Below are 26,230 nucleotides of genomic sequence, written 5' to 3' on the forward strand. Positions count from 1 at the left end.
AGTGAAAATTCACTTGAAACAGGTGAAAATTGTCAAATAAGTTATTTATCTGGTGATGACTCTTGTTTTAAGTGTAATGAGATTCTCTGACTAAAAATGATACATTTTAACTAGAAATAAGACAATATTCAGGAATATTCCTGGTAAGATTTTGAGTTTTTGCAGTGTAGCAAGCACCTAATAAAGTGGCCGGTGAGTGTAGCTTACACAAAAAGTAGAGCCATCTGTTGTACTTTGTTGTTTATTGCATGACAAATTATTACAATAAACATTAAACATATGATAAACATTACACTTTCAATGATAAACTTCAATGTGCAAACACTGAACACACATTTGTCATAGTTTGTGTCGGACGCCGTGTTCTGTCGTTGTAACTCACACAGGCGGCTAATATGCTGTTGGTCTTTGGATCTGATTCCAAACTAGTTGAAATTGTTGGATTGTTGAAGTGCTGCGTCAAGCAAATCCTCCTTAAAACATGGCTTTAGTGTGAGTCAAGCAAACTACCCACATACAGTAGTTTAAAAGTGGCAAAAAGGAACTTTTGTAATTCATAGCCCCAAAGTGTGGAAATTGAGTTCCTTTAATGATTTTTGTCCAATATTTGCTCTTGTTTGGGTTCTTGCTGCGTAACTCTCTCCCCTTCTCATGAACCATAACTGTTAAGAGTTTCTTAGCTGCCTCTGAACACCAGAGACTGCCAACAAAGTTGCTTTGAATATATTTGGATTATATTCAGGGCTGCACATAAGTGGGCCGCCAGAGCGCATGCGCCGTCAAAATCCACAGTGCGCTGTCAATCTTGTGCTGCTAAGCGCTTTTGCGTACCAACAGCTGGGGCTCATATTATTGGTTGTGGCCAGACCAGAATACTAATATTAAAAAATCTATTGGGAGAGCTTTTCCCCAGAACTCCCACTCAAAGTTGGTACTGGCCAATCACAGCGCGTCCGTTGCTGTGGTGGATTGCGCAGGGAGAGAGGTAAGCATCAGCTTTACTGAACAAACCGCGACACGTCTCAACAAAATGTCCAAGAAGCAAGCGCCATTAAGTAATTATTCTGGCATTCCACCACCACCAACTACAAAGAGACGCCAAACTGAACCACTACCCGTGGATAGAAACAGAAAATGTGTGTTGAGAAGCGGCTGCATGATGTTACGCGGCGACGCGCACCGTACGTTCGCGCTCCCGCGTATCCTACCCCGTAAGCTCTGCGTTGGTGTAACGCGGAACCATAAATCAGCCAGTGTCCGTCACTGCGTGCAGCAGCAGCTGCCTGCACCGGCAAGACGCTGCTCTCTGATTATGGCTCAAAGTTTATGAAAACCCCAAATAAAAAATAAATTAGAGAATATTTTATGAAATCAATAAACAATTCCATCATCAAAATTATAACAAATAAAGGTTTAACATATCTTGCTTTGCATGTAATAAGACTAGGTAATATATTAGTTTCACCTTTTAAGTTGAATTATTGAAATAGATTAACTTTTACACCATATTCTAGTTGAATTATTGAAATAAATGAACTTTTACACCATATTCTAGTTGAATTATTGAAATAAATTAACTTTTACACCATATTCTAGTTGAATTATTGAAATAAATTAACTTTTACACCATATTCTAGTTGAATTATTGAAATAAATTAACTTTTACAACATATTCTAGTTGAATTATTGAAATAAATTAACTTTTACACCATATTCTAGTTGAATTATTGAAATAAATTAACTTTGTAAAGGACCATATTGAGCCAATCATCTTTATAAGTGAATAAATATCGTTTTGCCTATAACTTATTCCTGCATCCCTCTTTTATCGATCCGGCGAGACGGGTCACCGTGTTTTTGGAGCCCCAAGTCACATATCCAGGGGCTCCTCTGAGCACCAGACCAAAATAATTATGTGCAGCCCTGATTATATTGGCAGCAGGGAGACAGTGAGAGCTTTCTAAAAGTTTGCAAAAAGTCCTTCAAATGAAATTGAAACTGATATCGTAATATGAAATAAGGTACTTTGTGCTGCTTTCATGACAATAAAATTGCAAAATAATAAATGCTGCTGACACTCATCCCTGCTTAACACAAGTCTAAGCTTTGTTTCAGAGGTTTGTTTTTGTTTTATATTATGAATGAAACTTCACTGTTTTATTTATTAAATTTGATGTAAAGGAATATCCAGTCTGTGTATATTTATATTCTCTGTACCATTTAACTACATCTTCAAACATTTAAGGCCGGGTTACATAAGTGAATTAAAAATGGCCAAAATACAAAATTAAACAACAATATTGAAAACCGTATTGCTTAATGGACAGAGGTAAACATTTGCATTATATGAAATATTAACCAACGTACAGGAGATCCATCCATCCATTTTCCATCCCCTTTGCAGGGTCACGGTGTACAGAAGATGTACTAACTTATTTTATTTTAAAAACACACACATTCATTGTTAATTTATCTATTTTCTGAATGTTCCCAACATAATTAAAAGCACTTCATACTGTATATTTCAGTTCATATGAGCACGTAGCCTCAACTGAAAATGCAAAATATACTTATTGTTTTGTGTCAAGTGGGTTTAATAAATTAATAAAATCATTTGATGAAGATAATTGATAACATTTGATGTTTTTGTCTTTTCAAAGGGAGACAGATTGTAGTATGTGGGGGCTCATTTGAAGTAATTAAAGTTTAAAATGACTGCTACTGTGATGTCGCTATACTCTTTCGCGTGTTGCACTACGAGAAACTCAAACGGCACAGATTCACACGTGACACGAGGGAAGTTAAAGCAGGAGATTATGTATCAAATAGGGCTTTGTCTACGCCTCCTGCATGATATATTATTTATGAAGGTGCTTCCGGGTGTGTCACATCGAGGGTAACAAGGGAAACATCTGGACCGGAGGGGGAGGAATCACCGCTACTTTAAAGGTTCTAACTGGATCAGAGCGAGAGCATCGTCGTCCTCCAACAGTTTCTGGATGAACTCTCCTTCTGCAATTCGATCTGAATGGAGAAAGAAAAAAAAACAACAACTTACAACCATTTACTGTAGATATAATCTCAATTGAATTAAAAGATAAAGAAAAATCTTCAAAATGTCCAAGATGTAAAAGAATCGATGGAACATTTGTACATATGTTTTGGGAATGTGATCTTTTAATAAGTTTCTGGAAATCAATTCATTCCTTCACACAATCAGTATTAGAAATTAATTTTCAGTTAAGCTCCAATTTGTATTTATTAAATGATACACTTGATCTTCAGTTAGACCGGAAAAAAAGCAGGATATTTATTTTCGAACTTGTGCTTTATATGTATGTATGTTTGTATGCATGTATGGATATATATATATATATATATATATATATATATATATATATATATATATATATATATATATATATATATATATATATATATATATATATATATATATAATTTGATATCGCTGTTGCTGCCATTATATATTTTTTTTATTTATTTATTTATTTTTGTAATATTTATTAAATTTTGTTCTCCCTTAATGTATGTTTTTTTTCCTTTTTTTTCCCCTAGGGTAATTATGGGGAAGGTAGGAATGTGGGTAGAATAGGAATTGTGAATGTGAAAATGTGAATTATGAAAATTATTGTGAAATAAAAAGATATTTAAAAAAAAAAGATGAAGAAAAATCAATGAGTGATGGTCCTTAATCTCCAATATCATCAATACTCCTGTTAACTCTAAAGCCACTCTCCTGAGAAAACATGTAATAGGTACGTTTGTCCTCATAATCAAAATGTATGAGTCACAGTTAATGGATGAAGACAGTATGAAGAAGTATCTGTTAACTGTTGTTTTGTGTAGGGCAGCATTCATGTGACATGACAGGGAGCAGGTATGTTGTGGTAGATTTAACTTCTCAGTCATCCTGGTCACTTTAAATCTCTCTAAGTCTTGATTCAACGGCAGTAGTTCAAACCTAGGATGGTTTTTCAATAGAAGGTGAAACATCGTTCACCTTCCATTGACCAAGAACCAAGCTAAATATGCTTTAGATTTAAACCTTTTCTTACCATAACCACATACTATCTTAACTCTTGATCATTCCTGAATGATGTCAAAGTAGAAAAGATTGCAGTAGAGAGATAAAATTAAGAAACCTTGCCCGTCTCTCAAGCAAGTACACAACAATTCTGATCACCCTTAAAGCAGGTCTTTGGGGACAGGTCTGTCTTTTTATATAAATACTAGGGCTGGGACTTTATTGCGTTAATTACGATTAATTAATTACAGAAAGATAACGCGACAAAAAAAAAAAACGCATTTAATCGCAATTTACTTTTGCACTCCAAACAGTGCAGAACGTTTCTCATTGCACGAGTTCCCGGTATAAGTTACCTGTAATACTGATGCACAAAACTCAACACAAGAAACAAAAATGGAAACCGAAACCGATGGGAAGTCGTTGCTGGGTTCGGTGGGCGGAAATTTTAGTTTTAAAAAACTACAGAGTAGAAACCTGCATAAAAGCACAGTTGTGTTCAAATTGTGCAAGAAAGAATTTGCCTATCAGCGGAGCCTCTCCAGCCTCCGCTACCACCTCGATGCCAAAGCACAGACGACGCTCCTAGTTGGAGCAGGATGTACTTGAAAGTGCTGTTTTTTAATTTTACTAAACAAAACAAATTTGTTTAAGACAGAAAGTTCACAAAAAGTCCTGAAAAAGCTTGAATATAGCTAACTTGAATTTAAGTTTGTGCCTTGTTGACAATGCAATCATAATGCTATTATTCATATTGACTTTTATTTTAAAACGTTATCAAAATAAACACAATTTTGTTGTTTAAGCTCATTTATGTGTCAATTCAATGATTCAGTCATATACCAAAATCCATTTAAATTGAAAAATGTTTCTTCTCGTGTCAAATATTGATATGCGAGTAATTGCGATAAATTAATTACAAAGCATCTAGTTAATTAGATAATTTTTTTAATCCAGTCCCACCACTAATATATATATATATATATATATATATATATATATATATATATATATATATATATATATATATATATATATATATAAATAAAGATATCACATTCCATGCATCACCACATTGTCAGGACTGGTGTGGTGCAGATGCAGGAGAGCGAGGCAGGAGTTCACAACAAAAAAGGGTTTATTTCCAAAAACCAAAACCAAAAGCGCTGCTTGGCAGGATCAAAAAACAGGGATCGAAAACTGGAGCAAAACAGGACACATGGAGGGAAGCACAGTACGGAACCACAAGGAGCAAGGGAATGACAAGACCAGATATACACAGGGGATAACGAGACACAGGTGCAGACAATCAGGGCAGATGGGACACAGGTGGGGCAAAACAGAAACTGGGGAAAATGTCAACCACTGACACACATTAAGGCCAGGCATCATAAGATCGTACATCAAATCAGGGAAGAAAGACCTACAGTACACAAAGATATTAGCATTTCCATAAAGATGCATGACAATAGCTGACATAGTGACCATCACCTCATAAAGTGAAACACATGCCATATGTCTTGGTTACTTAGACTGTCCAGATACAGATCATAGACTGTATGAGAAGAATTCCACAAACCCCCTGTGACATCACTCACATGTTTTTTTTAAAAGTGCTTTTGAAGCCCCTTTCCTCCTCATACTGTTTATAGACAAGTTTTACGCGCCAAAACATGGGCGCTGCCATTACCCTATACCGGGGGTCGGCAACCCGCGGCTCTTGAGCAGCATGCGGCTTTTTAGCACCGCCCTAGTGGCTCCTGGAGCTTTTTCAAAAATGTTTGACCTTTTTTTTCCTTTTTTTCTTCTTTTTCTTTTCTTTTTCTCCTTTTCCTCCTTTTTTTCTTTTTTCTTCTTTTTTTTCCTTTTTTATCTTTTTTTCTTCCTTTTTCCTTTCCTTTTTAATCTCGACATTTTTTCTCGAAATTTTGACTTTTCTCGACATTTCAAATTTTTTCTCGAGATTTTACTTCAACATCAATCTCGACATTTACACTTTTTTCTCGAAATTTCAACTTTTTTCTCGACATTTAGACTTTTTTCTCAAGATGGTACTTCAACATTAATCTCGACATTTACACTTTTTTCTTGACATTTCGACTTTTTTCTCGAGGTGCAGAATGAAAAAAAAAAACCCCAGTTCTAACTAATATAGATACATGCAGCATGTGTTGCCTTCATTCTAAGGCTTATACAAGACTTTTCATTTTTTGCGGCTCCAGACATATTTGTTTTTTGTGTTTTTGATCCAATACTCTTTCAACATTTTGGGTTGCCGACCCCTGCCCTACACAAATGCATTTCATTTCCTGGAAGTGGTTTGCGCAGCGTCTACCAGTGTAAACACAGTGGCGTGGATACTAACCTAAAGCAAAGACTCGCTGCTTGTGAGCTTTTAATGTCGACAACTATGTCTTTGTCATAGGAACACGGTTCTACTACTTTGACTGGAGATGGCGTTACTCTCCCCATCCGAATTCAGTGCAGAACTGGGAGGAGAACGTGACGACACGGCCCAGCAGAACGGACAGCAAGATCTGCTCCTACTTCGTGCAATCCATGGCAATAGATGGAAAAGCAATGGACAATCTGAAAGCCTCTGAGGCAAATCAATATCTGCAGTGTAGCCAGTGTTTGAACAATGCATGGCATAATGCTCGGGTGCTGTAACAGAAGCTGGAGAAGTCAAAACTGTGGGATGTTCGTGTGTTGCTGGACCAGGAGATCGTGTTCCCATTCAGCTGCGATCCTATGGAAGGTAACAAGATTATTTGACCATTTTAGCCTAGGCCTATATGTCTTTATTTTTGGTAATATGAGGATTCAATGCCTTCAGCCAGAGCCGTCTGGGAGATTTGCGGGGCCCTGTGCGAAATGGCCGGGGGGGGGGGGGGGCCCTCGAAATTTTGGGGTTTTTCGAGACGGATCGGGTGTCTATATGCGCAATTTTAACTCTCCAATTAGCAAAATACTGGATACCTTCCTCTGCCTCATCATCATCTGGGCTTGCCTCGACGCGGGGCCCCATGGCTGCTTGAGACCCGGTCGGATCGTGATTTTTGTAACAAATTTATCAAACGAGCCTTTCACAGAGGCATTAAACTCCTCCATTTTCTTTAGTTTTTTTTATTTTTTCATTCCCTTATGGAAATTTCTTGAATCTGTCTTGTTCTCCCGACATTGTGTGACAGTTTGTTACACACTCCACCCGTCTGGATCAGAGCACCTTGTGTCAATGCGCTTGGTCTGACGCAGTTGTATTGAACAACAGACATTAATCAGAAAGCACATCATTGCACATATATTTATTGATATGCACAGACTAGTACACATTAAGGTCTGTAATGGAACGTGACTGTTGATGTTTATAAGGGAAAGAAGGAAAAAAAAAAAAAACGGCCCATAGCGCGAGGCCCTTGGGGCGCGAGGCCCTTGGGGCGCGAGGCCCCGTGCGGTCGCACGGTTCGCACACCCCTTGCGGCGGCCCTGCATTCAGCCAGGTCCTTGATTCCGAGTCGGTATCAGGCTTGCGAAAAAAAGTAAACAAAGGAGCGCATGGACGTTGCCTCTTTGTAGCTGCACTCTCTATCTAACCACTCGTTCAGGTGCTTTCTCTAGTTCTTACAACCAACCACCGCACACGTCGTTAACGAACCACTTTTCTTCTTTGAAATATCCATGTAGTTGCTATATCCTCTTTGTAAGTGCTATGTCGGCACTCGGCACAACGCCAGTGCTAGCTAGCAATACAGAACTAGTCCGCCAGAACAGAAGTGGATCGCATCGACGGGAGGACTTCAGGAGGTAGAGCGGAAACGGCTCAAAAACTTGTCTATAGCAAATGAGGGGAACGGTCAGGCCTAGAAACCAGCTGGAACATGACCCTCTATTTCAGTCCCCACAAGTTGGCTAATACTATCTTACTTTTATTCTAATCAAGTCTGTCCAAACATCCTAATTTCAAACATTTCTACCAAAGTGACACCCACAACGAGTGCTGTCAGAGGTGAAGACTAGCATAAGGAGTAGCAGTCTTAGACAGGCGTACCACCCGTCCCTTGAAATACGGGATTTTTACGTTCCGTATTGAACCAATACGGAACACAGTTTATTCCATATTTCATAATTGTCCCTTGCACGTCTGTCGCACACACACACACACATGAACAACAAACTAACAATAATGAACAAAATTAAAGCTGCAAGCAGCGATGAACGGGCCCTCGCACTCATGGCCACCGTCCCCCATAAGCATATCAGATATGACACCACCCACGACTTCCTATGTCAAACCATTCAAAAGTTATAGCAGAAAAATAGGGACAACCAATCAGAAGAAGGGGCGGGGCTAATTCAGGGCAATGAAGGTCAAGGACTCATGAGTCCGAGTCCGATGACACCTGGCCTGGCTCAACAGCGCCCCCCGGAAAACTTTGTGCCTCAAGCCCCACAATATGGTTTGACGTACATGCACGAAAATCGGTACACACCTGTATCATGGCAAAACTTAAAGAAAAGTCCCCTGGCGCCATGGCCGAAACCAAACAGGAAGTCTGCTGTTTTTAATTAATTGTGTAATTTTGGCCCAATTTATGCCATTCCTTCAGCAATTAATACGGCCCGAACCGTAACGTGCACCCAGGTGTGTAATACATCAAAATGTGCGTCTCCATCCTGCGACAACACGCATTACTTTTCTCTTTTAAAAGTGTTACCGTGGCGACGCTACACGGCAAAAAGCGCACCCCCCTTCATCTCATTGGTTCAGACAGAAAAAACTTTGTGCCTTAAGCCCCACAATACGGTTTGACGTACATGAACGAAAATCGGTACACGCCTGTATCATGTCGCAACTTAAAGAAAAGTCTCTTGGCACCATGGCCGAAACCTAACAGGAAGTCGGCCATTTTGAACATTCTGAATTAATCGCGTAATTTTGGAGCAATTTATGCCATTCCTTCGACAGTTAATACGGCCCGAACCGTAACGTGCACCCAGGTGTGTTATACATCAAAATATGCGTCTCCATCCTGTGACTACGCGCATTACTTTTCTCTTTCAAAAGTGTTACCGTGGCGACGCTAGACGCCAAAACGCGCGCCCCCCCTTCATCTGATTGGTCCATATTTGATAGTTCCCCAAAAGTCACCAAATTTTGTATGCAAGGCAGGCCTGGCGATAAATTTGATATTTCATGGTTTGCATTAATGGGCGTGGCCTAACGGCTCAACAGCGCCCCCTAGAATACTTTTCTCTGCCATAACTTTTGAACGGGTTGTGATAAAGACATGTGGGTGGTGTCATCGGACTCGGTATTGAGTCCTTCACCTTCATTGGCCTGAATTAGCCCCGCCCCTTCTTCTGATTGGTTGTCCCTATTTTCTGCTATAACTTTTGAATGGTTTGACATAGGAAGTCGTGGGTGGTGTCATTTCTGATATGCTTATGGAGGGCGGTGGCCGTCAGTGCGAGGGCCCGTTCATCGCTGCTTGCAGCTTTAATTATACTTACCATAGGAGCATAGGCTATTTTAGTTTCTAGTATGGTTGGCTGTCCGTATAGTCATGCAAGTTCAATGCTATTAAAGCACTTTAAACTTCAAATCAAAACATTTTTTTTTCATATAGAATAAATAAATTTCTGCGCATTTTAGAAGTTTTGGGGATGTCCCTTTTTTTGGTGCCTGCGCTGCTGAAATCGGGGGCGTCCCTTATTTCTATTTTTGAAAGGTGGCAACCCTAGTCTTAGACCCGGTGCAGTCTGGCTCGTCTACCGGTTTAGGCCCACAAGCTGCAACGCTGCTTGACTGGGGATTTCCACTGGACTGCAATGATCTGCAGTCGGCCCGGGCTCCTTTAACCGATCCTGCAGAGCTGCCGGTGAATGTTTGCTTAGGGGCCTCCCATTTCAAATTTATTTTCAGTGGTCATGTTGCCAACTCCCTGAAAAATAAATAAGGGACACCCCATCGGCAACCTTCACCCTTCCTGGCGTGGTGAATTTTTTTTGCCGCTTTTTTTGTGAGTGAAACACTTTTTTAACAATTTGACTCAAACCTGAAATGAATTAGATGCATATTTTTGAATGCCATGAACACATGGAAAACACATTATTATCCAGCAATTCACTTTCATACAAAATAACAAAATGAACTGAATAAAATAAGCATCTTTCTTCAACAGAAACCTGTCCTGTTTAACTTAAAATTGTATAAATTAACATAAAACAATAGAAAGAAAGCAGAACATCCATTCTGTAATAGTGCACATTTTTAGTGCAATAACAAAAGTGAAAACAGAAAGTCTGTAGAAAACTTGTAAACATATTTGTGCCTCAAACGCCATGACTGTAGCTACAGTTGTAATAAAACAGAAAAAAATTACTTATGAACTCAACAACTCAATGCCATTTTCCATTGGCATTTTATGACTATTTTTTGACTCTCACAGTATTACGGGACAAAGTGCGTCCCTTTTCAGCTCAATACGGGACACGTACTTTAGTTTATGAATACGGGACGATTCCGTTTTTCAAGTCAAGACAGTGCTAAGGGCTGCGTAGCAAAAGTGATGACTACTAGCCATTGGCTATACCTGATGCCAATCAAGAGAACACACCTTTATAATGCACATATTTATGGCTTTATATATTTTTGCCTGATATGGCACAACTTTTGGTGTCTACATGTCAAATGTTTATGTAAAATACTGAATATCTTTAGGTCTGTTGTCTACAGACATTAACATTTGTCATCTTGTAAAACCATTTCCGCCTACATGTAACTGTGGGGGGTACACTACAAAAACTCAAAATCTTACCAGGAATATTTGTCTTATTTCTAGTTAAAATGTCTAATTATTAGTCAAAAAATCTCATTACACTTAAAACAAGACTCATTACCAGAAAAATAACTTGTTATTTGACAATTTCCACCTGCTTCAAGTCAATTTTCACTTGAAATAAGTAAAAAAAATCTGCCAGTGGGACAAGATTTATCTTCTCATTGAAAGCAAAAAAATCTTGTTCCACTGGCAGATTTTTCTACTTTTTCTAAGTGAAAATCTACTTGAAACAGGTGAAAATTGTTGTTTTTTCCAGTGATGAGTCTTGTTTTAAATGTAATGACAAATATTCTTGTTAAGATTTTGGTTTTTGCAGTGTAAATAACAAAGAAACATTTGTCTGGTTTCATAAACGCATGAAATTTGAATTAATCAGGGAATTGGTTCCCAGTGATCTGTTACAGAGTCTTCCCACAGGGATGTTTCTGTTCCCATAGCAACAGCAGTGAACGTGTTCATCTCCATAGTGACATGTTGAAAGTTGACGTTGTTATTGAGGTTATGAAATATAAAGATGTCAGCATTATTACAGGTGTAAACTACGTCTCTAGAAGGATACAAGTCAGAAAACATTGCCATCATATAATTATGATGTCAATGACGGCATATTGAGCCTTTATTTTATTTTTTTTCAGCATAGCTATTGCACTTCCTGTCATGAGGTTGCAGCTCCACATCCTCTCATTGGTGTTCTTATTTAAAAGCATTTGTTGGAGGCAGTTGAGGGTTTTTTTTGTATTTTTTTTCTTTACTTATTCAAAGTTCCTGTCAATGGTTGAAACAATGCAATTTGCCTGTTTTGCATATTTTCAAATTTGAAAACAATCCTCCAGTTTACATCAGCCCCATCGAAATTTGATGCTCAAAAAAGCATTTGGATGCAGATAAAATTATTCCAAACCACCAAGAATAGGAACCGTTTTACATTTCCAAAGTGTTTCCAGGAAGCTAATCCAAAATATGATTAGATACACCTACAAAATGTTTTTTTTTTTCTCCCAATATCAGGTTATGTACTGTTGTAAATGTGACGTGTTATACAAATGTGAACTACGTGAATGCAAACATGTAACATCAAATATAACTTCACAGAGACTTTAAAGGGCCACACTTGTTGGAAGTCTGATGTGATTGTTTTGATTGTGTCTTTATTTGTAAGATGACGTCTCACCATTTTCTCCCTTTTCAAAGATACTCCAGAGTTTGTCCGCCCTCTTCTGCGGTGTGTTCTCATCGTCGGGCAGATCTTCCACTTCATCTTTAGGAATCAACTTGAAAATTGACTGTTGGGGGGGAGAAAGACAAAAAGAAAGTCCAGCGTTTTGATTAATCACAATAAAGTTGTATATAGGTTTCACGATTTTATTTGCCATGGATGTATTGCAGCATGATTGTCTCACATTGCTTATACTAAAAACCAAATAAAACATTGACTAAAACAGCAACATGTGCCTTGGATTAACCTCCCTGCTCCTCTGAAATCTCCGGCTTTACTCTGTCATTATGTGAACTTTAAAATTAAATATGGCTGTTATGGATGTGCCTGCATGGAAACGGGAGTTCTGTGCAAACTTAGGGGACTTTTTATGTATGTACGGTACAACCAATCACAGAAACAATGCATGCCATAAAGGCAGAGCGCATTGATCCAAATTGGTGTTGTTAGCAATTTTGCAGCCATCTTGGTTGCTCTGAACCAGCGGTCGGCAACCCAAAATGTTTTAGAGCCATATTGGACCAAAAACACAAAAAACAAATATCTCTGGAGCTGCAAAAAATGAAAAGTCTTGTATAAGCCTTAGAATGAAGGTAACACATGCTGCATGTATCTATATTAGTTATAACTGGGGGAAGATTTTTTTTTTCATTATGCACTTCGAGAAAAAAGTCGAATTGTCGAGAAAAAATTCAAAATTTCGAGAAAAAAGTTGAAATGTCGAGATTAATGTTGAAGTACAATGTCGAGAAAAAAGTCGAAATGTCGAGAAAAAAGTCGAAATGTCGAGAAAAAAGTCAAGATTTCGAAAAAAAAGTCGAAATGTCGAGATTAATGTTGAAGTACAATCTCAAGAAAAAAGTCGAAATGTCGAGAAAAAAGTCAAAATGTCGAGAAAAAAGTCAAAATTTCAAGAAAAAAGTTGAAATGTTGAGATTAAAAAGGAATGGGAAAAGAAAAAAAGAGAAAAAAGGAAAAAAGAAAAAAAGAGAAAAAAAAGAAAAGAAAAAAAGAAAAAAAAGGGAAAAAAGGGTCAAACATTTTTGAAAAAGCTCCAGGAGCCACCAGGGCGGCGCTAAAGAGCCGCATGCGGCCCTAGAGCCGCGAGTTGCCGACCCCTGCTCTGAACAGTGACTCTTGCATAGTGACTCTGGATCTTCAACTTTACTGTTTTCTCTTTAACATTCCCACATTACAGAAAATGCAATCAGAGAAAAAGCCCTTCAAGGTGTGTAGTCAGTCTCAGTAATCCCACAGTGAGCAGAAAGTGCCTCACGTTTTAAATCATCCTGTAAAGCATTCATTTTCATTATTACTTCATACACTGGTTCATTCACTCCTGTAATCAAAACATTTTACATTGCAAAGTTATCATTAAGTTATGCATTAAGGTCAATGGCTAATGTGACATGCTCCGGCTGACATTCGGGTCTAACCTTTTGTTTGAAACTGTTTTGTAAATTATATTCCCTCCTAATCCTGCATGCTTCTCTCCTCGCTCCAAAGCTCTCTAATAGCTCAGGCCTAAGCTTTAACTGTTTATCAGAGCAAACCAAAGTCTAATCCCGTGTTTGAAAATAGATTGCCTCACATGGAAAAGGTCATGGCACTTTATTCTGAGATAAATTTGATAACCGAGAGGTCTTCAGAAGTGGAAAGGTGAAACTAATGTTTGGAAATCTGGCATCATTCCAAATCTACACTGCAAAAACTCAAAATCTTACCAGGAATATTTGTCTTGTTTCTAGTTAAAATGTCTCATTTTTAGTCAGAAAAATCTCATTACAATTAAACCAAGACTCATCACTGGAAAAAAAAACAACAATGTTCACCTGTTTCAAGGAGATTTTCACTTAAAACAAGATTTTTTTGCTTGTAATGAGAAGATAAATCTTGTTCCACTGGTAGATTATTCTACTTATTTCAATGAAAATTTACTTGAAACAGGTGAAAATTGCCAAATAACAAGTTATTTTTCTGGTAATGGCATTTTAACTAGAAATAAGACAAATATTCCTGGTAAGTTTTCGAGTTTTTGCAGTGTATCTATCTGTCAGGGTTTGACTGTGTCCCATCTGCCCTGATTGTCTGCACCTGTGTCTCGTCATGTCTCGTTATCCCCTGTGTATATCTGGTCTTGTCATTCCCTTGTTCCCTGTCGGCCCGTACTGTTTGTTCCCTCCATGTTTTTGTTAATAAACCCTTTTTTCATTGAACTCCTGCCTCCTGCTCTCCTGCGTTTGGGTCCACACCTTATACCCCTGTCTGTCTGTCTGTCTGTCTGTCTGTCTGTCTGTCTGTCTGTCTGTCTGTCTGGAAACACAATTTCCTTTCAAGTGATGTCAAAATATTGTAAACGCAGTTTCTGTCAAAGACCATCTCCTGTCAAACATAAATCTTGCTTCCATCCTAATTATTGATCCATCAAGCCATCCATCCATCCATTTATCCAATTCTATTTGACTCTATACAAATATAGGACTCTAGGTGAAATTGGTCGAGTCACATAATTTAGTCAATTTCACATTGTTTGTGTGTGGATTCGTGTGCGTATCGCAGGCTAACTGATCTCTGCAGGCGCATCCACGACATGAAACGTTGTGTTTTCATGACAACACGGGGTGTGGTTTTAAAAACACACGTAGTTTTGTTTCTTGCCCTTAAATCTCTCCTGGTTTCCGTTGTTTCTCTGGGAGTTATTACGTGAGTTTTTATAATATTTGCGTTCATACACCACCAGAGTGGAGGTAGATCTAAGTGTTGTTACCATTAAAGGAGCATGAGGCAGGATTGAGGCAGGATTTATGAAAAAAATTTGTATACGTTTTAAGTTTTCTAGTAATAATGTCAGATGAAGCGTTCCAAACCCAAAAGAATGTTTCCTCTAGTGTATCTCTCTGTTGCCTTGAACAGGCTGTGTGCTGCAAAATGTGCTGCAATTCGGTCCCGAATTTCCCGCGCTGGGCTGCGGATGTGACGTCACATGACCCTGCATGCACGTTCTCCCCGTTCTCCCGTGCCGGCTTCACTGTTGGCTGCAGTACCCCCGACGGCCGTCGTGGTGAAGGGTGGCGCTAGAGAGTCTCATTTATTAAAAGGAGCCTCATGCTCCTTTAAAAGCAAGGTAGCTCCTTTTTCAGAGGCTCAAAAGCATTTGAAGAGGGATAATTGTAAATATAGCTGCATTTAAAAAAATGTACTTATAAAAAAAAACCCTCCTTTGCAGTAAATGATTGCGTGAAGTCTGGAACCCATGGATACGAACCAACTCGGAGTTTCCTCCTTTCCTGCTTGTTTCTGCCTTCAGTTTCGTCCTCTTTAACCGAAACACGACTTCTCTCCATCTGTCTTGTCAGTTTTATGGTAGATTAGTAGATTATACCTCATACACCTCTGAATTATTCTCAGCCCTTCTGTCAGCAGTCACATCATTCATAAACACATCATTCATGAACACCGACAGCCACACACCACTGCAAAAACTCAAAATCTTAACAAGAATATTTGTCTTATTTTTAGTTAAAATGTCTCATTACACTTAAAACAAGACTCATCAATGGAAAAAAAAATAAATAATCTGTTTCAAGTAGATTTTCACTTAAAATAAGTAGAAAAATCTGCCAGTGGAACAAGATTTTTTTGCTTGTAATGAGAAGATAAATCTTGTCCCACTGGCAGATTTTTCTACTTATTTCAAGTGAAAATTTACTTGAAACAGGTGAAAATTGTCAAATAACAAGTTATTTTTCTGGTAATGACTCTTGTTTTAAGTGTAATGAGATTTTTTTGACTAAAAATGAGACATTTTAAATAGAAATAAGACAAATATTCCTGGTAAGATTGTGAGTTTTTGCAGTACACCGTGTTTCACGCATGATGCTCTGCTTTGGATCATGAGCTGTTCTTTTCCTTTGCCACAATTTTTCTCCTCTCATACTAGTGATAGAAATTCAGCTTGTTTCATGTATTTAAAAAAAATCTCTCATCACACATTTGAATGTTGAATTAAAGCTGAAAGTTTTGCTCACATATTGACTGTTTTTTTGTTTGCTTTTATTCAAATCGTTGGACAATGGCATGAAAAGTGTGCCATTGTCCAAATTCAGTTTTGTTAACAAAATTGTGGCAAAGGAAAGGAACAGCTCATGATCCAAAGCAGAGCATCATGTGTGAAACACGGTAGAGGGAGTTGTCCCACTGCAAAAACTCAAAATCTTACCAGGAATATTTGTCTTATTTCTATTTAAAATGTCTCATTTTTAGTCAAAAAAATCTCATTACACTTAAAACAAGACTCAACACTGGAAAAATAACTTGTTATTTGACAATTTTCACCTGTTTCAAGTAAATTTTCACTTGAAATAAGTAGAAAAATCTGCCAGTGGGACAAGATTTATCTTCTCATTACAAGCAAAAAAATCTTCTTCCACTGGCAGATTTTTCTACTTATTTTAAGTGAAAATCTACTTGAAACAGGTGAAAATTGTTATTTTTTTTTCAGTCTTGTTTTAAGCGTAATGAGATTTTCTTTGACTAAAAATGAGACATTTTAACTAGAAATAAGACAAATATTCTTGTATTTTATAGTTCTACACCTGCCTGGTCCTTATGCATCCCTGCATTTGGTTTCTCAGAGACGTCTGTCACCTGGCTACTCAATGCAGACGTTTGGAAAACAAGTTGTGTTCATTTGGCTCCACCATGAATGTTTGCCAACATTTGTCATGCTGTATTGTGGTATTTACTATTGAAAAAGGTTTAGATTGCTACAGTTTTGACAAGATGTCTCCGAAATTAAATTTCTCGGCTATGTTCAGACTCAAAGAGTTTGTAAACTACTCGTCTCTGCGTTGTACAGGGGTTTCACATCATGGCCTTTTAGTCCAGGGGCCAGAGCCCAAAATTTCACTGGTCAGCACCACTCAAGGTGACAAAACTTACTCATGATTTTTGAAAAGATCCATGTCTGTAGATGATATTACGGTGTGATAACCTTCCTGAGTGGCAGCTGGATCAGAGTTATCAGCTCATGAGGTAGTACTTGTCTTTGTTATCATTTTAAAGGGGACCTTTTAATCTTTCATTCAAGCTAAGATGTGAATCTTTCTGACCAACATAGAGGTCACTGCAGCTCTTTAAACTATAAACACACATTTTTACACCATTTTCGCCTAAATGATATACTATCTTTTAGCCCTGTGTCATCTAGGAACAACAGAGACATAAAATACAAAAACTGGAATACTCACAGGCCCATAAGGATTCAGGAAATGTATAAAATACCAATACTATATCATTGTTACAGGTCATTGTGAGCCTTAAACTAGAAGAGCATCATTATGCTGCTATAAACTATAACAGCCACAAACTGTTTTTTATCATGCAAATACACGACATAAAGGAACCACAATGAGATAAGGAACCAGCTTAGTTTTATAAACAAGCATCTAAAATGGAGTTTTTTGAAGGGGGTGTGTAACTTCATGAGCTGATAACTATGATACAGCTGCCACTCAGGAAGGTTATCATACCAAAATATCATCTAGACCAGGGGTCAGCTACCCAAAATGTTTTAGAGCCATATTGGACCAAAAACACAAAAAATATGTCTGGAGCTGCAAAAAATGAAAAGTCTTGTATAAGCTTTAGAATGAAGACAACGCATGCTGCATGTTTCTATACTAGTTAGAACTGGGGGAAGATTTTTTTCATTATGCCCAAAAAAAAGTCGAAATGTCGAGAAAAAAGTCGAAATGTTGAGAAAAAAGTCGAAATGACGAGAAAAAAGTCGAAATGTCGAGAAAAAAGTGGAAATGTTAAGACAAAAGTCGAAATGTTGAGAAAAAAGTCGAAATTTTGAGAAAAAAGTCGAAATGACGAGAAAAAAGTCGAAATGTTGAGAAAAAAGTCGAAATGTTGAGAAAAGTCGAAATGTCGAGAAAAAAGTCGAAATATCAAGACAAAAGTCGAAATGTTGAGAAAAAAGTCGAAATGATGAGAAAAAAGTCGAAATGACGATAAAAAAGTCGAAATGTTGAGATTAATGTTGAAGTACAATTTCGAGAAAAAAGTCGAAATGTCGAGAAAAAAGTCGAAATGTTGAGAAAAAAGTTGAAATGACGAGAAAAAAGATGAAATGTCGAGAAAAAAGTTGAAATGTCGAGAAAAAAGTCGAAATGAAGAGAAAAAAGTCGAAATGTTGAGAAAAAAGTCGAAATGACGAGAAAAAAGTCGAAATGTTGAGAAAAAAGTCGAAATGTTGAGAAAAAAGTCGAAATGTTGAGAAAAAAGTCGAAATGACGAGAAAAAAGTCGAAATGACGAGAAAAAAGTGGAAATGTCGAGAAAAAAGTGGAAATGTTAAGACAAAAGTCGAAATGTTGAGAAAAAAGTCGAAATTTTGAGAAAAAAGTCGAAATGTTGAGAAAAAAGTCGAAATGACGAGAAAAAAGTCGAAATGTTGAGAAAAGTCGAAATGACGAGAAAAAAGTCGAAATGTCGAGAAAAAAGTCGAAATGTCAAGACAAAAGTCGAAATGTTGAGAAAAAAGTCGAAATGTTGAGAAAAAAGTCGAAATGATGAGAAAAAAGTCGAAATGTTGAGAAAAGTCGAAATGACGAGAAAAAAGTCGAAATGTTGAGAAAAAAGTCGAAATAACGAGAAAAAAGTCGAAATGACGAGAAAAAAGTTGAAATGTTGAGATTAATGTTGAAGTACAATCTCAAGAAAAAAGTCGAAATGTTGAGAAAAAAGTCGAAATGTTGAGAAAAAAGTCGAAATGTCGAGATTAAAAAAGAAAGGAAAAAGGAAGAAAAAAAGAAGATAAAAAACGTAAAAAAGAAAAAAAGAAGAAAAAAAGAAGGAAAAAGAAAAAAGAGGAAAAAAAGAAAAAAAAGGGTCAAACATTTTTGAAAAAGCTCCAGGGAGCCACTAGGGCGGCGCTAAAGCCGCAGGTTACCGACCCCTGATCTACCTGATCTACAAACTTGCTCTATAAGCAAGTTTTGTCACCTTGAGTGGTGCTGATATCTGGTCTGGAACACGGAATATTTTCTTAAGAGCTCACCGCGCAGATCTCGGTGACCTCGGGCTTGGTGAGGTATCCGTTCTTGTCCACGTCGAACAGCGAGAAGGCCCACTCCAGCTTGCTGGTGGTCTTCCCCGTGGACGTCATGTGCAGGGCGATGATGTACTCCTTGAAGTCCAGAGTGCCGTCGTCGTTCGTGTCAAAGGAGCGGAAGACGTGCTGGGCGTAAGTGTTGGCGTCGCTTTCGGGGAAGAACTTGATGTAGATGTTCTGAAACTCCTCTTTGGAGATGCGGCCCGTCGGACACTGCTTTTTGAAGTTTTGGTACCACGTGACTAAGTCGTCCTCTGAGAACTTGGTGCTGAGTTTCAGATCGTCCAGGATCTCCTTGGACATGGCGCCGCTCTTGGTGTTACCCATTATTAATTCAGGGTGCTGCTTGGGCTCTTCTTCCAGGAAAATTCAGACGTAACCTCAGCTGGAAGGGGTTACCTCTGCTGTTTGATCAGAGTTGTCACGGTGACGGGAGGAGTATTCCTGGATGGAGCTGCACAATCCTTGTTGAGCCGGTTTCTGGCCTTCAACTCAGCCTACAAACACGGATGCTGTGAAAAGAGCACAAGCCACTTGGTAAGCTCACTAAACCAATCAAGCACCAGTAATACCAGCAACTTACAAGTAATACCAGCAACTTACAAGTAATACCAGCAACCTAGAAGGAAAACCAAATGTTTATCTTTGAGTAAAGTGTTTTTTTGTTTTTTTTTAGTTCAGTTTAGTTTATTGGTCCTTTCAATTCCCACAAACCCAAAGTACAGGTGTAATTCGTCGGTGTTATACAAAAAAAAGTATAATTTTTGGTATATATACATATATATATACAATTGTATACAATTTTAGCTAAAGCCAAGGACCAAAAGGTGTAGACTGAAGCCTAAGTTTAAGAAAACTCAAATATCCTATCTCAAAGAATATTCTGGGAATCTTAATCTTAAACTGTAAACCATAATCAGCAATATTAAAATAATAAAAGGCTTGCAATATTTCAGTTGATTTGTAATGAATCCAGAATGTATGACATTTTTGTTTTTTAATTGCATTACAGAAAATAAAGAACTTTATCACAATATTCTAATTTTCTGAGACAGTCCTGTACTTATGTATACATACACACACACATACATACGCATATATACATATATACATATATACATACATACATACTATTGGAACAGAATAGTGAAGATGCCCGAGAATAGAATTGCTAAGAAAATATTAAAATGGGATGTTACAATAAAAGGTGCATGGGCAAGTGAAGTAGAGGGTATATTTATGAGGATTGGCGCATTGCATGCATTTCAGAATGGGAGCGTTGTGAATGTCTTTTGGGCTAAGGAAGCCTTGTTTAATGCCTATCAGATCAAATGGTCACAGGACATACTGTATAAACCAAAATTAAGAATATTTTGTTTGATAAAAAGTTGTTATAGCGGTGAAAAGTATGTTTGTGCCTCCCTCTCTAAAAGACAACGATCATTGTGTGCCCAAATCCGTTGTGGAATCTTGCCTCTGCACCTTGAGACAGGACGTTATCGAGGGGTCCCAGAAGAAGAGAGAATTTGTCCTTACTGTAATATTAATGATATTGAAAATGAGTTCCATTTTTTATTTTATTGTCCTCTGTATCATGAGCTGCGTCAAAAATTATTTGATAGGTGTAAGAATCTGGATTTGATGTGGGTAAGCGATGCTGAGAGACTCAAATGGATTTTTGATCATAAAATATTTGCACTTGCTGACTATTTGGAGAAAGCGTGGGATAAACGAAGAAAAGTAACATATATTTAAAAATATCCAATCTGGTTTTTGATTTATTTATTTATTTTTGTTTTTCCGGTGTACATTGTGCAGCTCCCAATTAAGTGCGTGTGATATTGTGTATTTGATGATTTTCTGTTTCTGGTGTCTTATAATCCCGTAAAGGGATGGGTCTTCGGACATGACACAAAAATAAAATTCATTCATTCATTCATTCATTCATTCATTCATTCATTCATTCATTCATTCATTCATTCATTCATTCATTCATTCATTCATTCATTCATACATACATACATACATACACATGTCCATACGTACATGCCTATGTGTATTATTCCTTTGTTTTATATTTATTAATCATTTTGTATTTATAGGTGCTTTTGAATTGTAATAACGTGCTCCACATTTTCATTTCTGTATCTAAGCTGTTCCACAGATTAATCCTGTCACCTGAACATAAATGTTCCCCTGAGTTCATATTTCTAACTCTGCTTTGGAAGAGCTTCTGAAAGCTGTCAGGAAGTGTTTTATTGTTGATTTTGAACATAAATTGCGCTGTTTTAAGGTCCACTAAATCTCTGAATTTAAGCACATTTGAATTTATGAATAATCTATTACCGTAGTTGGTTCTCGATAAACTGCTTTGTTTATAACTCTAATTGCTCTTTTTTGTAAGATAAAAATCGGGTCTGTGATTGTTTTGTATGTATGTATTTGTGTTTGGCATACAGTTTTTGGCATCTCTCTGCTTCTTTGCTATTTTTGAACCAATCCAGTTTATGATTGGCTCAAGACACACAAAAAAACACGAGTGATCGCCAAGGCTGGCGACTATCACATCATACACAGTTAGAATTATACACATGAAGCCTGGCAGACTCTCAAACACAGACATGTGAAACTTTTAAGAATATTTGTCGTATTTCTAGTTAAAATGCCTCATTTTCAGTAAAAAAAAAAAGTCTCATTACACTTAAAACAAGACTCATCACTGGAAAAAACAACAATTTTCACCTGTTTCAAGTACATTTTCACTTAAAATAAGTAGAAAAATCTGCCAGTGGAACAAGATTATTTTGCTTGTAATGAGAAGATAAATCTTGTTCCACTGGCAGATTTTTCTATTTATTTCAAGTGAAAACTTACTTGAAACAGGTGAAAATTGTCACATAACAAGTTATTTTTCTGGTGATTACTCTTGTTTTAAGTGTAATGAGATTTTTTGACTAAAAATAGGACATTTTAACTAGAAATAAGACAAAGATTTTGAGTTTTTGCAGTGTAACCAGCCATGGACTGCAACGTTTAGGATCAAACCATCTGTGGATTGTGGAACTTTTGCTCCTGAGAGAATATCGGACCTTCGTGGGATCGTTGTTCAAGCACAGTTGAGCAGTGGAAGTGGAATAAGGGAATTTCAAATGCATCTTTATACTCCGATCTTTGTGTGAAAGTGGATTTAATGCAGGTTATATCAAAGTGTGGCCAATACATGCAAGATGTGAAAATATTTAAAATAGCTAGAGTATTAAATATGGCAGCACAGGAACACTGCAAAAACTCAAAATCTTAACAAGAATATTCGTCTTATTTCTAGTTAAAATGTCTCATTTTTAGTAAAAAAAAATCTAATTAGACTTAAAACAAGACTCATCACAAAAAACAACAATTTTCACCTGTTTCAAGTAGATTTTCACTTAAAATAAGTAGAAAAATCTGCCAGTGGAACAAGATTTTTCTGCTTGTAATGTGAAGATAAATCTTGTTCCACTGGCAGATTTTTCTACTTATTTCAAGGGAAAATTTACTTGAAACAGGTGAAAATTGTCAAATAACAAGTTATTTTTCTGGTAATGACTCTTATTTTAAGTGTAATGAGATTTTTGACAAAAAATTAGACATTTTAACTAGAAATAAGACAAATATTCCTGGTAAAATTTTGAGTTTTTGCAGTGAAATAAACATGAACGGTTATTCGGTTTGAAGGGACATTACAGCGAACCCGGCAGTGCTGCCGTTTGCACTTACGTTGATTTGGTTGCTGCCGCCCTACATTCTAATTTGATGGTGTCCACCATCAAATTACAAATAAAACATGAAGAAAGATTGTCCCACCTACCTCACTAGTGCAGCTCTCAGGTAGTAAACAGTGAAGATAATTGTAGAACATAAAGTAAATTATGTAAACTGATACCTGAGATGAATTTGAAGAGTGAGGCCTACAGGGATTAACGTCTTTAGGTCGACATATTATTATCAAACAGTTCCAGATAACAAGGTAGGTTAAAGAAAGTACCAATGAGCTGCCAGAATGAGCAAAAGCAGTCGTAAACATAATTCTATTGTCCTGCCAACTTCCAAAACGGCATCTTATCCGGAGTGTCCTGAAGAACAAGGTGTCAAACTGGTGTTTTTTTTTTAAAGGCTATCTAGAGAGAAAAAGTGAACTGTGCTGGGTCACTAAATAAGAAAAAAGCATTTGACATAAATGTGAATTTCAGAAAAGCGTTGATAGTTGCCAAATTGTATAATAAAAAGTTCACGTTTGAGTCACTGTAAAAGTTTGGATCATCTGAGAGTCGTTTTCCTGCACTTACATTTTCCAGATTTTCTTGGAAGACACTCTGGAAAATTGAGAAAATTCAAATATAAAACCACAGCAAAGACCGTCCCATTTTGGCTACTTTCTTTACACCTAATAATCACAACCGGCTTTCTTTTTTTCTTGAGGAAAAGACTTCATCTCCCTCCCAAAATCAACGCACCATCTCCTGTTGTGCATTTGCAGACTGAATTTGGGCAAATACTCTGAAGGTTTACACTTTCAGCAGGAGAAACCTGTGATTATACATTTACACTGATACAAATATTGTGCTTGATCTACTTTAAAAAAATAAGTCAACTTTTTGCATGAGATCATTATGTAGATCAAGAAAGACTAGTCTTTGAATAAACTACTTAATTTTTTGTATGTAAATAATACATTTTGCAAGTACAGTCAACTTAATTGTGTTAAGTTTACTTTATTTATCAAAATTAAGTTGACTTTACTTGCAAATTAATTTTGTACATACTAAAATTTAAGTTTTTTTTTTATTTATTTATTTTTATATTTTTATTTTATTTTATTTATTTATTTATTTTAATTTTTTTATTAGTTCATATATTTAAAAAAAAATGAAGTAGTTTATACAAAGAGTAGTCTTTCTTGATCTACATAAAAATCTCATGCAAAAAGTCACCTTTTAAAGTAGATCATGCAAGATATTTTTTACTGTGGTTTCTACTTAAACAATAAAGCATGTTTCATCTAAACGTTGGTCAATCTGCCCAATAGATTAAAATTGTTAAAGGAAAAGTAAATACAACAAGATCATTGCTTGTTGTTTGTGTGTAAATGAAAAGATTACTGGGATTACATAAATACTGCTTGTTAAGGAAAAAATGCACAATGTCTTGTTTTTTGAACAAATGCAGATTAAGTTCAAAACTAGATGTACAGGACTGTCTCAGAAAATTAGAATATTGTGATTTTCTGTAATGCAATTACAAAAACAAAAATGTCATACATTCTGGATTCATTACAAATCAACTGAAATATTGCAAGCCTTTTATTATTTTAATATTGCTGATTATGGCTTACAGCTTAAGAAAACTCAAATATCCTATCTCAAAAAATTAGAATATTCTGGGAATCTTAATCTTAAACTGTAAGCCATAATCAGCAATATTAAAATAATAAAAGGCTTGCAATATTTCAGTTGATTTGTAATTAATCCAGAATGTATGACATTTTTGTTTTTTTAATTGCATTACAGAAAATAAAGAACTTTATCACAATATTCAAATTTTCTGAGACAGTCCTGTATTCATGTAAAGCAACAAATTTCATTTTTAATTGTTAATATCACATATTTAAATATGTTATACTTACATGCGCTTAGATTTATTTTTTTCAGTGTACCTACAAACAGAATCTAAAGCCTCCCAATGCCATTCAAGATCTTATGTGTCCCATAAATGCTGCACAGAAAGTTACCTGTAAAGGACAATGAAGGAGGTAAAGGCAGGACGCGCAGGTGTGTCTGGGTCCTACCTGTGATCAGCCGAGTCTCTCAGGTCAGACGCTGACGCTCCGTCTGGGAGAAGCTGCAGATATTTCCGCCTCCACCTGGGACTTACGTCAATAATCTGGATCCCCGTCCAGAGGCGGAGCAGCATCACCAGCTCTCCTGCCCACGCTGATTACTCCTGACTTCCATTAAGGATGAAGGCTGCAATTAAATATCACAACCCTTTTAACATACTTAGTTATTTATTTAGTAATGTATTTGTTGGTTTAAAAAGGAAATCCTCTAAACTCTTCCGCAAGTACTTTTCTCATAGGCCTAATAGGGTTTCAAATGTAGCATTTGCAGACTAAAATCATGATATTTAAAAAATTGTTTCATTCATCTCTCATTGTTAAGTTTGTCGCTGGATTAGGCTAAAATTTGTGAAAGCTGGTTACTTATTTTGAATCCTAAGTATAATCCAAAATGGATACTTAGAAAATGGATATTAGTTTGGTTCTGTGTTATATTTACTTTGTTCTACCTTATCCACACTGCAAAAACTCAAAATCTTAACAAGAATATTTATCTTATTTCTAGTTAAAATGTTTTATTTTTAGTCAAAAAAAATCTCATTACACTTAAAACAAGACTCATCACTCAGATTTTTCTACTTATTTCAAGTGAACATTTACTTGAAACAGTTGAAACAGGTGAAAATTGTCAAATAACAAGTTATTTTTCTGGTAATGACTGGTAATGTTTTAAATGTAATGAATGTAATGAATTTTTTGACTAAAAATGATACATTTTAACTAGAAATAACTAGTTAACTAGAGTTAAGATAATTTAACTAGATTTTGAGTTTTTGCAGTGCAGAAGTTTTTGTCCCAGCACACACACACACACACACACACACACACACACACACACACACACACACACACACACACACACACACACACACACACACACACACACATTAGTGTACATACATAAAGCCTTTCAATGCGTACAGTCAGTTATGATATTGTAATAACTTATTATATTACATTGCTCCATCATAATTCACATTTGATTAGTAGATTATGAAGTTATGACATCAAGTGATTTCAGCTTCTCAGATATCAAATATCACATTTGCAACTGTAAATGTGATATTTGCCTCTTAAAGCTTATTTAACTGTTGAGGTTTCATCCTACAAACTGAGCAAATAAGAGAGAGGAG

General features: G+C 36.6%; 1 protein-coding gene across 3 annotated transcripts; it reads right to left on the minus strand.

The window, feature by feature from the left end:
- Positions 1–203: 203 nt before the first annotated feature.
- LOC133460746 (recoverin-like) lies at positions 204–25,199 on the minus strand. Of its 3 annotated transcripts, none has more exons than XM_061741491.1 (4): positions 25,047–25,199; positions 19,169–19,734; positions 12,059–12,170; positions 204–3,024 (listed from the first exon to the last, which is right to left on the minus strand). In XM_061741491.1, exons 2-4 carry the CDS (start codon positions 19,547–19,549, stop codon positions 2,939–2,941), a joined length of 579 nt encoding a protein of 192 aa, XP_061597475.1. In that variant the 5' UTR covers positions 19,550–19,734; positions 25,047–25,199; the 3' UTR covers positions 204–2,938. The 3 variants fall into 3 exon arrangements, with proteins under 3 accessions (XP_061597475.1, XP_061597474.1, XP_061597476.1); XM_061741490.1 differs by having other exon boundaries at positions 24,990–25,120; XM_061741492.1 differs by lacking the exon at positions 25,047–25,199 and adding an exon at positions 24,885–24,907.
- Between the last annotated feature and the right edge of the window lie 1,031 nt (positions 25,200–26,230).

The sequence above is a fragment of the Cololabis saira genome, chromosome 15 (assembly GCF_033807715.1).
Source record: "Cololabis saira isolate AMF1-May2022 chromosome 15, fColSai1.1, whole genome shotgun sequence".
NCBI classification, from domain to species: Eukaryota; Metazoa; Chordata; class Actinopteri; order Beloniformes; family Belonidae; genus Cololabis; species Cololabis saira.

Excerpts from the sequence above, each read along its gene's own strand:
- LOC133460746 (XM_061741491.1), bottom strand. The coding sequence starts at position 19,549 with ATGGGTAACACCAAGAGCGGCGCCATGTCCAAGGAGATCCTGGACGAT. Across the intron at positions 12,171-19,168 it reads AGGTCACCGAGATCTGCGCG|TCAATTTTCAAGTTGATTCC; the intron begins GTGAGCTCTTAA and ends CCCCCCCAACAG. Across the intron at positions 3,025-12,058 it reads CTTTGAAAAGGGAGAAAATG|ATCGAATTGCAGAAGGAGAG; the intron begins GTGAGACGTCAT and ends TTCTCCATTCAG.